Below are 16,916 nucleotides of genomic sequence, written 5' to 3' on the forward strand. Positions count from 1 at the left end.
TTTGCGTTGCTTTCACTGAAGCCTGGAGAGCGAGAGGGGTCAGTGCTCACCGACGCCTCTCGCTCTCCAGGCTTCAGGGATAGCTGCCTGAAGCCCTCGGAGCGCAGCACGAGCTCCCGCTGCGCTCCGCAGGCTTTAGGTTCCTTTCTCTGAAGCCAGGAAAGCAAGACTCTCCTGGCTTCAACAGAGAGGGAGAGCTGCGCAGCGCCCCTTCAGCCAAGTGGGAGGAGCAATGGAAGGGGCTCCGTTTCTCCTGCCGCTTCGCTGAAGGGGCGCTGAGTAGAGAGGGGGAGAAATTTTTTTTCTTGTTCTCCCCCTCTAAAACAAGGTGCGTCCTATAAAGTGAAAAATATGGTATGTTGTATTGAAATGCTGTTGAAATGAAATGTTGTTGTTTGGAATGCTGTTGCATTTGTTCTCTGTTGCTTTTTATTATTCCTCTTATGAAACGCTTCTTGCAGTCGTTGATTTTGGGATGTTTTGTTATCATGATTTTGAGGATAGGTTGCATACAAATGAAATGATGATGACTTGGGGTAAGATTTCAAAGCACAGGGTAAATAATGTGTTTGTGGGTATGCTTTGTTGTCAGTGCTTCCCATTTTATTTTTAATCAATGAAGGTAGGAACACACTATTCCTACTTAAAGTTATTGCTTGTCATCTCCAATGTCTTCATATTAAATGACCTTTCTTCTTTGGCATATACGATTTTTATTTATACCACCTCTGACCTAATGAAATTTCACCTTTCACCTTGTGCACTTGACACTTCAGGTAACATACAGTTGATCTTTGACACATTTTTGTTTTAAGCCCTGTACGCACAATAGCTGCCTGCTGAGAAGCAAAGGCCCTTTGCTGGATAGAAAGCTCAATGGGGAGCTTCCATAGGGTTCCCTGAGCTACCAAAGGAGCCAGCAGATTATGTGGTATTTATCTTGATCAAGAGAAAATCTACTGACAAAGAGCTGGCCGATTTTTAAAGTTGTTTCATTAGCAATCATACAGCAATGCCATTGAGGATTGTCATGATCTGTTCTGTAGATTTTCATCCAGGGCAGGGGGACAGGATTGCTGATTTTGTTCTTTAGATTAGTTTTGGATCACTTGTTTATAAAAGAGGCGTAAAAATGGTGACGGTTAAGAATCCTTCTCCTAAACTCCATTATCTTCTTATTGTAGCTTGTGCTCCTTGGAACTTCATTTTCTTTCTTTGATGTAATCTCCTGTAGTATGTTTGAGTTTTATGGGACACAACAAGCTGCCACATACTAGGCAAGACTATTTGTCCACCGGGCCCTATATTGTCCGCCATGACTGGCAGCAGCTCTCCAGGGTCTCAGGCAAGGCTATTTCCCGTCACCTGGTACCTGATCCCTTTAACCTTCCTTTCTGACCATGTTTCAACTGATGCAATGTGGTATCTCTTTACCTTTTCTGTGCTTTGAGCCACATTTCATCCGGCATGTGCGTTGCAGAGGGTTGGACTAGATGATGTTTGGGATCCCTTCCAACTCTACAGTTCTATGATTTCATGTTCCTTAAGGGAGTCAAAAATACATTGGATCTGAATGGAGGGCATCCTGGCATAGGACCTAGCAGAGGGCAGTGGTAACGTGTGTTGCTCTGGATTGCCCAGAAACAATATTATGTTTAATCTTCTTAAACCATCTTAATAGCATAAAAATCTGCAAGCATCCAGCACAATGATTACACATAAAAAGTGGAAGCATAAACCTCATTCATAGTACAAAATGCTACTTCATGTCATGCAGAAGTTCTGTTTGGTTGTAAATCAGTGTTTGACTGAACAAATGAGAATGTGCTTTCTTTAAAAAATGAACTACTAATGGAGAGGTTGATTAAAGTAATTGATTTAAATAGAGGCTTGGTGATACAATTTGTCTTGATTTTAAATCAATTCTGAACACATGAACTCTGATCTAAGCTGGAATTACACTAGGAGTAAAAGGCCCAGTCAGCTGATACTGGGGGTTTTTAAGTAGGAATTTTTTGTTACAGTGTCCCAAGGAGAACTCTTCTGTAATGATTTCACTAGATAGAAGATGATATACAAAGCTTCAGAGGACCAGCTTTGGTGTACCGGAATCTGTTGCAACTGTCACTGTTTTCTGGTATGTTCTTGCCTGACTCCAGGCTTTGGAAGGCCTGCCTGCCCTGGCCCTCCTCCCTGCCATTCTCCCTAGCTGCTGCTGCTGCTGCTCCTTTTCTTCTCCTCATCGCTACCACCGGCTGGCTTGCCAGGCAGAGCACCAAGGAGCAGGGGGTCTGCTGCTTCTCCTTACTGCCACTGTTGTCTGGGCCAGAGTGAGAGGCAGCTGAGCAATCCATCTGGGTTGTCCTGTTTCTCACCGTATATTGTCTTCTTGAACCTAGTGTGTTGTGCTGACATATAGTGTGGTGGGTGGGGGAAGAAGGGGGTTAGAGTTACGGATGGACTGAAGATGGGGGGGTAGGTTATAGAAAGTAGCCGTTATATAGATGTTTGTTTGGGGTAGCTTGGACCATTTGGCTCCCAGCCGGTTGGTCCTGTGTCTCAGCTGGCATGGATGGCCTTGTTTGAGAACAGGCCGTCCCCTCTTGCGCTTGTGATGGGGGTGAGTCATTGAGATGGTGTCAAGTGCCTTTGTAGTGCTTGTGTTGGGTGTAAAGTTTATAAACAATGTTGTCAGTATTGTTAACAACATTTTTGGTTTGTTGGGGTATTAGGGTAGGGATGCGAGTGTTGGCACGCTCTGGCGCCACCGTTATGTTAGATATTTGTTGGGTTTTAGCCTATTTGTTGATTGTTTTATTGGGGTGGGGATGTTGTTTTAGTTAGTATGAGTTTGCCTTTTTCTGTTTGCTTTTATTTTTTAACCTGAACATTTTGTTTGTTGCATTTATGTGGTGGGTGGAGATGAGGAGGCGGGTGAGCTCTATTTTTGTTTGTGTGCTTATTTTTTGTATATAGTCATTGGAACAAGGGGTGCATGTGGTTGTGGGGGTTGTTGAGGGATGGGTGGAGTTGGGGAGAATGGAGGAGGATGAGATAAAAGACAAGAAAGAAGAGAGAGCGCTATTGAAAATGGTTGGGGAAGTATGTTGTTGTTGTTTAGTCGTTTAGTCGTGTCCGACTCTTCGTGACCCCCTGGACCAGAGCACGCCAGGCACTTCTGTCTTCCATTGCCTCCCGCAGTTTGGTCAAACTCATGTTAGCAGCTTCAAGAACACTGTCAGCCATTTTGTCCTCTGTCGTCCCCTTCTCCTTGTGCCCTCCATCTTTCCCAGCATCAGGGTCTTTTCCAGGGAGTCTTCTCTTCTCATGAGGTGGCCAAAGACTTGGAGCCTCAGCTTCAGGATCTGTCCTTCCAGTGAGCACTCGGGGCTGATTTCCTTAAGAATGGATATGTTTGATCTTCTTGCAGTCCATGGGACTCTCAAGAGTCTCCTCCAGCACCAGAATTCAAAAGCATCAATTCTTCAGCGATCAGCCTTCTTTATGGTCCAGCTCTCACTTCCATACATCACTACTGGGAAAACCATGGCTTTAACTATATGGACCTTTGTTGGCAAGGTGATGTCTCTGCTTTTTAAGATGCTGTCTAGGTTTGTCATTGCTTTTCTCCCAAGGAGCAGGCGTCTTTTAATTTCGTGGCTGCTGTCACCATCTGCAGTGATCATGGAGCCCAAGAAAGTAAAATCTCTCACTACCTCCATTTCTTCCCCTTCTATTTGCCAGGAAGTGATGGGCCCAGTGGCCATGATCTTCGGTTTTTTGATGTTGAGCTTCAGACCATATTTTGCGCTCTCCTCTTTCACCCTCAATAAAAGGTTCTTTAATTCCTCCTCACTTTCTGCCATCAAGGTTGTGTCATCTGCATATCTGAGGTTGTTGATATTTCTTCCAGCAATCTTAATTCCGGCTTCGGATTCATTGAGCATAGCCTTTCGCATGATGAATTCTGCATATAAGTTAAATAAACAGGGAGACAATATACAGCCTTGTCGTACTCCTTTCCCAATTTTGAACCAATCAGTTGTTCCATATCGAGTTCTAACTGTAGCTTCTTGTCCCACATAGAGATTTCTTAGGAGACAGATGAGGTGATCAGGCACTCCCATTTTTTAAAGAACTTGCCATAGTTTGCTGTGGTCGACACAGTCAAAGGCTTTTGCCTAGTCAATGAAGCAGAAGTAGATGTCTTTCTGGAACTCTCTAGCTTTCTCCATAATCCAGCGCATGTTTGCAATTTGGTCTCTGGTTCCTCTGCCTCTTCTAAATCCAGCTTGCACTTCTGGGAGTTCTCGGTCCACATACTGCTTGAGCCTTCCTTGTAGAATTTTAAGCATAACCTTGCTAGCGTGTGAAATGAGTGCAATTGTGCGGTAGTTGGAGCATTCTTTGGCACTGCCCTTCTTTGGGATTGGGATGTAGACTGATCTTCTCCAATCCTCTGGCCACTGCTGAGTTTTCCAAACTTGCTGGCATATTGAGTGTAGCACCTTCACAGCATCATCTTTTAAAATTTTAAATAGTTCAGCTGGAATACCATCACTTCCACTGGCCTTGTTATTAGCAGTGCTTTCTAAGGCCCATTTGACTTCACTCTCCAGGATGTCTGGCTCAAGGTCAGCAACCACACTACCTGGGGTGTACGAGCCATCCATATCTTTCTGGTATAGTTCCTCTGTGTATTCTTGCCACCTCTTCTTGATGTCTTCTGCTTCTGTTAGGTCCTTACCACTTTTGTCTTTTATTATGGTAATCTTAGTACGAAATGTTCCTTTCATATCTCCAATTTTCTTGAACAGATCTCTGGTTTTTCCCATTCTATTGTTTTCCTCTATTTCTTTGCATTGCTCGTTTAAGAAGGCCTTCTTGTCTCTCCTTGCTATTTTTTGGAAATCTGCATTCAATTTCCTGTATCTTTCACTATCTCCCTCGCATTTTGCTTGCCTTATCTCCTCCGCTATTTGTAAGGCCTCGTTGGACAGCCACTTTGCTTTCTTGCATTTCCTTTTCATTGGGATGGTTTTCGTTGCTGCCTCCTGTATAATGTTGTGAGCCTCCATTCATGGGGAAGTGTGTGATCTTTTTATTTGTTTGTCTATTGAGAGGGGGAGAAAGAAGTGGAAAAGAAGAGTGTAATAACGTGTGATTAAAAAAAGCAGGAGAGGAGGATGAAAACGTAGGGACTTTAAAAAGTTTAAATTAATATTAAAAATGTTGAGGTGTTGGAATCTAAAAAATAAAAGGTAGAAATAAGATGTAGTGAGAGTGAGAGAGCAGACTTTTAAATGAAAAAAATTAAAAAGGGGGAAAATAATTTAAAAGATATATACAGTGGTATATAAATATACATACAGTGGTACCTCGGAAGTCGAACGGAATCCATTCCAGAAGTCCGATCGACTTCCAAAATGTTCAGAAATCAAGGTGCGGTTTCCAATTGGCTGCAGGAAGCTCCTATAGCCACTCGGAAGCCGCGTCGGATGTTCGAACTTTCGCAAAGCGGAACACTCACTTTGGCCAGTGTGGTGTAGTGGTGAAGAGCGGTAGTCTCGTAATCTGGGGAACCGGGTTCGCGTCTCCGCTCCTCCACATGCAGCTGCTGGGTGACCTTGGGCCAGTCACACTTCTTTGAAGTGTTTGTTGTGGGGGAGGAAGGGAAAGGAGAATGTTAGCTGCTTTGAGACTCCTTAAAGGGAGTGAAAGGCGGGATATCAAATCCAAACTCTTCTTCTTGGCATTCAGAAGCCAAAACGTTTGACTTGCAAGGCATTCAGGATCCAAGGTACAACTGTATATTAAAAATTAAGAAGGGATTAAAAAATATAGTTTAAAAATGAAGAATAGTAAAAAAATAAGTGAGTAATTATAGAAAATGTGTAACAATGAATTAAAAAACAAAAACTAATGGTTTTATGAAAAAAGGGGTTATTTATATAATTAAAGAATGAAGAATGTATTGGTAGTAATTTTGACTCATGGGCAGTTTTTGATTTCACTGTGGGGCTCAGAGGGCCTGATTATCAGGTCCCTGGGTTAGGGCCAAGGCTGCATCCCTTCAGTGGTTCAGGCCTCCTGCATGAACACGATTACAGTTCTTCGAAGAAGAAGAAGAAGAAGAAGAAAGTATGATAACGATAATATTTAAAATATAAAATATGAAATATAGTAATAATAACAACAACAACAATAATAATAATAATTCAACAACAACAACAATAATAATAATATTTCCCAGCAGAGGAGGGCCCGTACTGCATTTGTTTTCCCCCAGGGTGGCCTCTGGCACGCAGTTTTTCCTGGGCCCCAGCCTGCTCTTGTTGTGCCAGCTGGGGAAAGTTTGTTAATAAGACAGCTGACATGCATTTTCCGGGAAATTATCATTTCTTTGTTTGAAATGCTTTTTTAATATGCCGAGCTGTAATCTATTTGTAAGCTTCATCTGAAGTGTAAAGTCTAACTTTTCTATTCTAATGCATTCGGATGATTATAAATGCATTAGAATAATGAAGTTTACATAAATCTGAGTTTATATATCATTCATGAAAGTATTTATGCACATCAGTATTTTTTTTTGTCCTTAGCAGAATATAAAGAACCAAAACAATATTCAGCATCTTCCATTTTGTGTGTGTGTGTGTGTGTCATTTTTCACTTCCTATAAGCCATTTTTGTGTTCAAAATCTCTTCCAGCTTCATAGCAATACCATGTGGGGCTTTCAAATGCGATTCAGTCATGTTTCGCTTTTATGATAAAGGTGTAATCATAAAAGTGATCACTGATGTTTCTAAGAAGTATTTGCTTCAAATAACCTCTGCTGTTTCCAGAGTTTACAATACTAAGTGTTGCCTTTGCTTACCAGAATATTATAGAAACACTTCTTCAGAAAGTGTTAGTGTACTCACACATGAAACAGAATGCACTAGATTTTTCTTCCCTACCTTCTGCTATTGAAATTTGAAATTATTAACTAATATATTACTTACATGGAAAACTGACTTCTGAGCTGTTTACAAGTATAAAATTACCATAACATCCTTACATAATTAAAATTCACAGTAAAACAATTCCATCAAAGCATTAAAAACAACCATAATTGAAATATACAACAAAACATGCCAGGTTAAAAAGTTAACAGTTAAAACTATTAAAAATAGTAAATGTTACATGACCCCTGTGCATGTCTTAAAGGGTAGGCCTTTGGATGAGGGACTATTACAGTTTACTTTTGTGCACAGTAGTCTATTAGGTGTTTGATAAATGTTAAGTAATGCTTTAGGAAATAGAACCTGACATTTTGCAGTATATTTCCTGAGGTCTAGAAGAGGGCATCAAGAAGTATTTCTGCAAATATTTATAAACTAAACAAAAGATGGATGATTCTCTTTGTCAAGTGACAGAAAGAAGAATGCTATGAAATATAGTTAAAATCAACCTAGATTTAATGGCTTTCCTTTAGATGTGGGCTAAAACCATTATATATGGTATTTGTAGGGCACAATCTAGAAAGGATAACTTTCCATTGAATGAGTCTTTTAAGCACATTTGACTTTGATGGGAAATTTAAGCAGAAGTTTAACTTAACAGTGTTTCCCTTTGCTCGGCTTGTGCCCATGTGGGATTGATAAAGGCTTGACGGCTTCCTGATTTCAATGGGAGGTTGGGGCATTTATCGTTTTTTACTAGCAGGTGACCCATGTATTGCAGAACCAGACAAGTTGTATGTCAACGGCTATGATAATATGAATGGGTAGAGCAGTATCTCATGTCACTTAAACATTCAGTTTTATCTCCTTTTACTTCCAAAAACTACAAACATAAGTGGGGTTGGTGATAAAATAAACAATTAAACAAAGATGCCCAGGATTGCAAGAACAGCAGGGCCAGGTCTGTGTGTCCATGGGGCCTGTGGGACTTCTCAGACCAAACTGCCCCCTCCCTGCTCCCAGTTCTGCATGGCAAACTAATTTTGAAACCAGTGGGACTTTCAAAAGTGTTGGTGGTATGTCCTGTTGATTTGATCTACGAAAAGAAAAAAACTGGACAACATTAATTCTGTTTGGGTCTCAACTCTTATCTTCTCTGGAACAGAGTGTGCGTGAGACTTCCTTGCAAGCTATATTTCTCCTTAAGTAAAAGCTTGAGGAAGATTAGCACAATTTGTTGAATATCATACCACTGTAGGACCTCCAATTACTTTGCATACGCGGACACCATCTTTTTCTGTGTTGAACTTTGCTAAGTTTCCAATAAGTGAAGTGCTCACAAGGTAGATTTTCGTGAATTTAGCTGGACGTGATAGCCAGTGAAGCATAGCACCGCATGGCAGCTCCAAGATTCACAATCTGCCATTGATATTTGATACTTTTTGAGCTTCTGGTTGGATGTCCTTTTCTCCCCCCTCCCACTTTAGATATTAGATCTGCCCCTGCTGATAATCCCCCACTTTGATCTGCTTCTTGAAGAAGTGACAGTTGGATGTGATGCAACGTGTTATTATTCTGCTTCTGATTTAGAAAGATGAAGTTTGAGATTAATCTGAGCTGCTGCAGCTGAAAGCCGAGAACTCTGGGAAACCCCTTTTTGTTCAAGCGCCCGTTAAGATGAATGAATGTGTGTGCTGTATTCTTATCGTTCGGATAGAGATGTCTGTTGGGTCTCAGATTAGATCAGGAAAGACACGTGAGGAGTTAGAGGAGGTCATACCTCATTCATAATTTCCACCTAACAGGCAGAGTGTTTATCAGTTGTTGCTGAGCATACGGGGAGGGGGCAGGTAATGTCACCTTAGATTTGGTGGTGGCCCACATGTGAAGGTACCTGTTTCAGAGAAGGGGATTAACATTTCCTTCCTTCTGCTTTCAGAAGAAACTAAAATAAATAGGGAGTAATGCCATGGAGCTTAATTACAGGTTGACAACCCAAGGGGCTGATGTACATTTTTGTTTCTAGCTGTCAATAGGACACCAGGGGCATCAAACCAGCAAAGTCCAGCCACTATTTACTCTCTGCACCACCATTGGCTGGGGGCAGGAAAAGGGAGCTTCTGGCTTGGAGCACCATCACTGCAGATGGCCAGGGGTGGTATTGCAGCTAACAGTACAGCAAGGACCAGGTGACATGAGGGGCCAGTTGAGTTCCACCCATTCCCAAAAAGCTGCTGACTCCAGTCAGGTGCTGAACCAGACCAGTTTTTGACTTGGGGCACCTGCTTGCCTGCAGTCCTGGTCTTGTTCCTCTCCCTCTCTGAGTGCCTTCGTGTGCCTAGAATAAGTCCTTAGCCTGTGATGATGCCTCTTCCTTGACCAGATGGAGAGAGGTGTGGGTGGAAACCTCTGAATTTGCATGACTTGAGTGTGGCCTCCTGACCAAAAGCCAGTGTCACATCTGTTGCTCTGACGGTTTTTGCTTCTGCCCACACTCATCACTGGTATCCAATGCCTGGTAGGATGCTCACAAGGGAATTTGGCCCTCAGGGTGAAAAAAGTTCCATGCTCCTGTTGTACACCATGTATGTGATTTAAGTGGTTTATAAATCTTCCTTTAAAAATAATATAAATAAATGTACGTTTGGGAGGAAGTACCTTTTGATCTATTCAACATGAGTACAGTGGTACCTCAGGTTAAGTACTTAATTCGTTCCAGAGGTCCGTTCATCACCTGAAACTGTTCTTAACCTGAAGCACCACTTTAGCTAATGGGGCATCCTGCTGCTGCCGTGCTGCCGTAGCATGATTTCTGTTCTCATCCTGAAGCAAAGTTCTTAACCTGAAGCACTATTTCTGGGTTAGCAGAGTGTGTAACCTGAAGCGTATGTAACCCGAGGTACCACTGTACTTGAATCCGTTCAACAGATTCCTGACCTCAAACCTCAAGGAAAGAGTTCGTTAACTTGAGAGCTAGGTCATTGCTTTGTAATAGATTAGTTATTCCTAATAAAGGTATTTGCAATACTGTTAGATTTTCATGTAGAAATGTTACATAACCCACTTTTTGTCCATTTCCCATGATCATGGTGGCTCATGGTTCAGCTGCAGCGATGGTGGGTACTGGAGAACACAATTCATGCCTTCATCTGCCAAGCATGGCGTGGGAGCAAAACTGAATTTCTGAACTGGCCTTGAGCCTGCGATTCTTCTATCATTTTTCATTATCATCTTGCATATTTTCTTTAAGCATGTACCGGTAGTTTTTTAACATTTTAAAATGGTCTCTTTTTGATGCAGTGGAAATAATATTTTATTGCTTTTTAAAATAAAACCCCCCAATACTTTCTCTGTTAAACACTGATTCCTTATTTCCTCCAGGAGCATTTGTCATTGAAGAAGTACATTGTGGACATAGTAGTAGAAAGTTCAATCCCAGCAGAGCCCTTAAAAGATGGTGAAGAGAGACAGAAATCAAAAAGGAAGGCTAAGAAACTGAAGGCACGGATGAACTCAAGGTATTGGGGGGAGATTCATCTAGCTTTGCCATATGTAAAGCTTGTTTTTTCTTTCGTCCTTCAAAAAAAATAATGCTATAAAATATTTTTTAAAAAACCTTTTGAAGTTATTTGTTTCAGGAACATCTTGAAAATAACACTGATGAGCCTAATTTATGGCCACTTTCTCTGATTGAAGAAGAAAACTGAATATCGATCTAGAGCCCTTTCTTTCACCTGTTAAGAGCTTTCCTCGTAATTGGATGCTAGAGCCCTGCCAAAACTGTAGCCTCTTCCAGCATACAATAGTATGTTTAAGTATGTGTAAACCATGACTATTTTTCTTCCTGGCTATTGATTTTTAAAATGAAGTATCAAAGAAAATCAATAGTAATCAACAAATAGAAGCCTGTCGGCTGGAGTGTCAAATCCCCAGGCCGGGTTTAATCCATTTTGTTGCCTGCCACAACAAGGAAAAGTTAGAAATATCTTAAAATGGAAAGTGAGTTGTCAGACCTGCCCTTTGTCATTGGCCTAAAATGTGACATCTGCGTTTCAGGATGGAATGAGGCATCGTTCGGTCATGAGCCGTGGCGCTGCAACGGTGTCCCCATCAGAGGGTCATCTCCGCTCCAACACACACACACACAATTGATATTGTTAATTTTGTTAAATATCTTCCTCTTTAAAAGATTCCTTTCCCTTGGTTGGAATCAATCATAAGCAATGAAATATTGGCACAGCTCTTCTTAATTGTCAAAAGGACAGTGAATCTGTTCAGCAGCTTTGTTGTCTGTTTTATTACATTGTAATAAAAATTGTTTTGCATTCACATAGCTGTTCCTCTGATGTCAGGATTTTCCTCATTTTTCAACTCAGTGGCCAATGTCAATGAATAGGCTTATCATTTAGCACACAAATCTTTTAGATAAGTTAGCATCTTTGCAACTATTCACTGTTAAAGTGTGATATTTACAGTGGCGTAATTTTGCATGTTACATTCAGTAGGACTCTGCAGTATTGTCTTGAGTGCCTTTGCCAACCTGGTGCCCTCCGGATGTTCTGCATTACAAGTCCCATGAGCTCCAGGTAGCACAGCCATAGTTAAAAACATCTGGAGGACACAAGGTTGCCAAAGGCTGCTATAGAGCAGGGTCAGGTGGTTTAGACCATAGTGCTAAGCCTTTGGGGTTGCAGCCAATGGTGTCACTCCAGTAATGGTGAGTCTTTCATCAGTAAAAATGGGGAGGGAAGCAATATTTGGCAATTTCCCCTCCCACTGAAGCCCCCAGAACAGAGAGGCAGGGACGGGGGATGATGCAGGAGGGAGGGGGAATTACTGAAAATATATTCTCTCTTTATACCATCAGCTGTACAATAACATGGCTTGTTTTTAGTTTCTGTGACCAGTAAGATTATTTTTTGTTCTTTGAGCAGCAAATGTAGCCTATAGAATAATTTGTAGCTGAACTGGAATTAAGCCCTGTTGAGAATCACTTTCTTAGCACTGTGGGGCAATTGGGAAAAAATGTCCCCTTTTGAGCAGGTTTTGAAGACCTTTCCTTTTTAGATAGGCTTTTTACCTGTAGTTGTTGTTTCCAATGCTGACCCTTGATTTAATTTTGTTTCTGCTTGCAATTTTAGTTCTATTGCAAAAATATTTAAATTGTACCCTACTTTGAGAATCTGGTAAAACTGAAAGAGTAGGCTTAAACTAACTCTAAACAATGTGCGTGCATCCTTAGGATTAGAGGTTTAAGTGTATGTACATTTAATTTTAATTACACATCTCTTGCTGTACTTTAGCTTACTACTTGGCACATTGGCAGCAATGGTAAATACTGTGCATATTAAGGAGGAGATTGCTCATGGCTCGTAAATTAAAGAGGTTATAATCAGTGGAATGTGAGAAGATTCTTTTTCTTGGTTTTAAGTGCTTAATTCTAAACACAATTTACTAGGAAGTAAGCTCCTTGGAACCAAGTGGGACTTGCTTTTGTGTAAACATGCATAGGGCTGTGTTGTAAGTGGAATTGTTAGATGAAGAAATAGTTGGAGATTGTTAAAATGGAACTTGATTAGATTTCAAATTTAAATAAATTAATTAGCTTGAGGCAAGTAAAAGGTTGAAGAGCAAGACCTGCTCTTAATCCATCTACAACATAGGCTTGGAGGTGAGCTGCCCACATCATTCATTTAAGTATGCATTTGTAGCTGTTCTGCAACCTTTATTGTAAGACACATCATAAAGCAAAACCTGCCCAATTTAAGAACTTGTAATGTTAAGCACACTTCAGAAATTAAGAAAAGGGTAACATTTTAAAAATAATAACATATTAAAAATTGAGGACAAGCAAGTAAGTGGACCCAGTTGTTAGATCTTAAATCAAAACCAGAATATGCAACTACCCATAATGGCAGAGGTGAATGAAGGGACAGCCCTTGATCAATGAGATATCTATTCTCTTAAGAAGTTTTCTTGGTCTTATTAATAATATTTATAACCTGAAGCCATTAAGCAGGTGCTGTTACTGCTGATATATAGCAAAGTAAATTATTCCATATTAACATGTATGTGACGCTATCAAAATAGTGCTTCAAGATGCACACAGCAAATTGGTGACTGATGAACAAAATTCTAAATTGTAGGCAAATGGCATGGCATTAATGAAGTCAATTGATGTGATTTGCCTGTGGTTTTCTCTTGCAGACTGCATATAAAACTTTCTACTTTCCTAAGATTTTGATAGCGGTTTTGGTTTGATGAAGAAATAGATTGCTTATCTGAACCAACTTCATAATGTCACTTTCTAGTTAAGCAGCTTTTACCAGCATTTAGAAACAACATTCTAAAATGTACTCACCTTTAGAGGTAAAACATGAACTGAAGGAAAACAGGAAATAGTGCCCTTCTGAGCAAAGCAAACCTCATATGCGAAAAAATAGCAAAGCAAATTTGAAATTAATCCTGCTGTTGGACTGAAAAATGGTGCTTAGCATCTTGAGTTAGCCAAAGAAATAAAAAATCACTTGCCAGCCAGCAACAGGAAAACTATGAACTAATCAAGGAAGATAATTAAGGGGCAAAGGATAGCCCAGGGCAAGAATTTAGTGAAGATAAATATTTGCAGAACATACAAAAGCTACTTCTCACTGACTTTGTGCAAACTTGAAAATCAACTTCCTTGCTTGTCACTCTAATCATGTCATGTCTCTCTCCGAATCCTTCCTTTCTCCTGCTAGATAAAGGTCAAGCTTTTCATCCCTGACTTAAGAGCTTTTCATAGTTCTGCCTCTCCCTTCTTACCCACCCATGCCTGTCTGTCTGGTACACCCAATTTGCTGATAGAATCTCACAGGTTTGGGAGATGACTAGAAAGAGAGAGTAAATAATAAGTGCAATTACACGATTTTTTCCTCCTTCACAACATCAAAGGGGGATATCTTTAATGGGCACTGATGACTATGAATTTATGTATTTTAAAGCCAGATGCGTTTTGTCAAGATCTCCCTGGTGGCTATCTAACATTAGTGATGCTCAGCATCAACACATTCTAAACAATGCATAAGTAACTTACCTCCATTGTGAGTATGACTTAGTTGGATTTAGAATCATAGAATTGCAGAGATGAAAGGGAGCCCAAGGGTCATGTAGCCAACCCCTGCAATGCAGGAATCTCAGCTAAAGCATCCATGACGGATGGTCGTCCCATGGTATTGATAGAAAGTAATATCTAAGTTTATTAATGCAACTGCTGCATTGGATGTGTAATTTAATTTGAAAATGTTGCAGTTTGGGCTCTGTTTACATTGATTACTTCTTCTTATTATTAATATTAATATCATCGTCATCTGAAGATCCCAGGGTAGTTCACAACAGAAAAATACAAAAAGCATAAAACACAAACACATTTAAACACATTTAAAAGCCACAAAATCAGCCAAACATAAGGCAGTACAGACATAACTCGCTTACCAAAGTCAAGTAATTGTGAGTGAGCTACAGGATTGCTGCATCCTTTCCCCAGTTTCCATTCTGGGCAGAAAACCACTCTGATATAGTGGTTAGTATTGGAGAGGAAGAGACCTGGGTTTAAATCCATGCCTGATTGGGCATCTTTAAGTCCATTCTCTCTCTCGGCCTCACTTTCAATCAAATGCTTCTTGTGAGGGTAAAAATGGGGAAAACACATAAGCTTCCCTGAGCTCCTCGGAGGAAGCGCAAAATAATAATGTAACCAGGAGAAAACTAAGTAAATGCAAATTCATTTCAGTCACAGTTAAGTGTTGCAATAATTCCTTTGTTTGCTTATTTATTGCAAAAATGTATGCCCCACTTTTCTTATAAGTAGGTAATGACAAAAGTACTAAAAGCAATAGTGAACACTATAGATAAAAAAAAATGTGAACCCTGACCAGAGAGATACCAGAGTCAGTCTGCAGAAACTCAAAAGCGAGCCGTGATCAGCAACACAGGGAGCAGCAGCCCATACCAAAAATAATTCCACAGAATTGGAAACGGTTGCTAGTAAATAGGGTCATGTTTGCAACTAAGGGTTCTACAAAACTTGCTTTCGTGACTAGAACACATGCAATTGCTGGTTTGTTTACTTTTCTGCTTTTCTTTTTTAGCTTTTTTGGTGTACTTTTTCCCAATGAAATGCTACTACCTTTTAGCTTATTTGTTTCACCTCTGGGCTTTGTTTGCAGGAGCTGAGAATTTAAACATTTCTAAATCATCAAAGTATCTTCTGAATTTAATTTTGCCAAGGCTTTGTTTGAGTCGTTGGCTGGGCTGGTGAATCACATCTTGTCCCAAGCCAGATTGAACAGAGTTAAGCTGTGTCAAAAGGAGCGTTTGCCTCTGTCTCCAGCATGTTGGCATTTTGCCAACATAAACCTGAATACTTTTAATTGTCTGAACAGGTTTGTACTGCTGACTCCTGCTTACATTTCTCTTAAGTGAAACAGCCATTCATACAGGGCTTTCCTGTGAGCAGGGGACGGGTAGGGGCTCATGTAATTGCATCAATTGCTAACCCTGTTATTCTGCCACAAAACATTAATGAAACCCAAGTGATTAAAACACTGTCAACCAATTAATAATTCTGTTATCAATCAGAAGACATACCTTTTTAATGCTAGAAGTGTGTTTTCCTCTCTTGTAGTTAATGCTTATGATAATTATAGATGCTTCAATTGTTTCATTAGACAGTTACTAAAACGGGAGCAGTGTCTTCTCCAAGTATCAGGAAATGCTGTTGATGGGGGAAATGGTCTTACAATTAGTCTAGTTTTCTAGGATGCCTGCCAATTTCTATTAGAGGAGTAGTAGTAGTAGTAGTAGTAGTAGTAGTAGTTGTTGTTGTTAATTGAATTTATATACCACCCTATACCTGGAGTTCTCAGGGTGGTTCATAGAACAAAACAGAAATATAAAATCACAAAATATATACCGTAGATTCCGGCGTATATGGCAACTTTTTAACCCCGAAAAAGAGGTTAAAAAGTTGGGGGTCGCCTATACGCCAGGTATGGGTGGCGCAGAGCGGAGCCCCCCCTCCCCCCCGTTGCTGCTTTGGAAGCAGCAGCAGCGAGCGGCAGGCTCAGCTCCGCGCCGGGCGGCTTTCTCCTGGCACGGAGCTGCCCAGCGCATTAGGCGACTGGGCTTATAAGACAAATCCCCAAATTGCAGCTGCTAATTTGGGGGGTCGTCTAATGCGCCCAGTCACCTAATACACCGGAATCTACGGTAATCAAAATAAAAACAACAACCCCTCCCCCAAAAAACCACATTTTAAAAGGGCATAGGATGTCAATCAAATGTTTTTGCCTGGTGCCTAAAGGTGTACAGTAGTACCTCGGGTTACATACGCTTCAGGTTACAAACTCCACTAACCCAGAAATAGTACCTCGGGTTAAGAACTTTGCTTCAGGATGAGAACAGAAATCATGCTTCAGCAGCACGGCGGCAGTGGGACGCCCCATTAGCTAAAGTGGTGCTTCAGGTTAAGAACAGTTTCAGGTTAAGAACGGACCTCCAGAACGAATTAAGTATATAACCAGAGGTACCACTGTATAATGGAGGCACCAGGTGAACTTCCCTGGGGAGAGCATTCCATAGATGGGGAGCCACTGCAGAGAAGGCCCTGTTCTCGTGTTGCCACCCTCCTGGCCTCTCAAGGAGGAGGCACACGAAGAAGAGCCTCAGAAGATGATCTCAGGGTCTGGGTAGGTTCATAGGGGAAGAGGCGGTTCCTGAGGTATTGCGGTCCTGAGTCGTTTAAGGCTTTATAGGTCAAAACCACTACTTTGAATTGGGCCCAGAAACTAATTGGTAGCCAGCGCAATCAGACCAGGATCGGTGTCATATGCTCAAACTGTCTTGCTCCGGTGAGCAACCTGGCCGCTGAATTCTGCACCAGCTGAAGCTTCCGAACCATCTTCCGAATTTCTATTCTGTCATTGCTATGAAAG

The 16,916-nt window shown here is 41.0% G+C and overlaps 1 protein-coding gene across 10 annotated transcripts in view; it reads left to right on the forward strand.

The window, feature by feature from the left end:
* Window positions 1-16,916, forward strand: part of SCAPER (S-phase cyclin A associated protein in the ER) — a 207,210-nt gene that overhangs the window by 84,515 nt on the left and 105,779 nt on the right. For all 10 annotated transcript variants that reach the window (XM_053402648.1, XM_053402647.1, XM_053402649.1 and 7 more), the window contains one exon: window positions 10,324-10,460. In XM_053402648.1, coding sequence (XP_053258623.1) covers window positions 10,324-10,460 — 137 coding nt within the window. The remainder of the gene's footprint in view (window positions 1-10,323; window positions 10,461-16,916) is intronic.

The sequence above is a fragment of the Podarcis raffonei genome, chromosome 9 (assembly GCF_027172205.1).
Source record: "Podarcis raffonei isolate rPodRaf1 chromosome 9, rPodRaf1.pri, whole genome shotgun sequence".
NCBI classification, from domain to species: domain Eukaryota; kingdom Metazoa; phylum Chordata; class Lepidosauria; order Squamata; family Lacertidae; genus Podarcis; species Podarcis raffonei.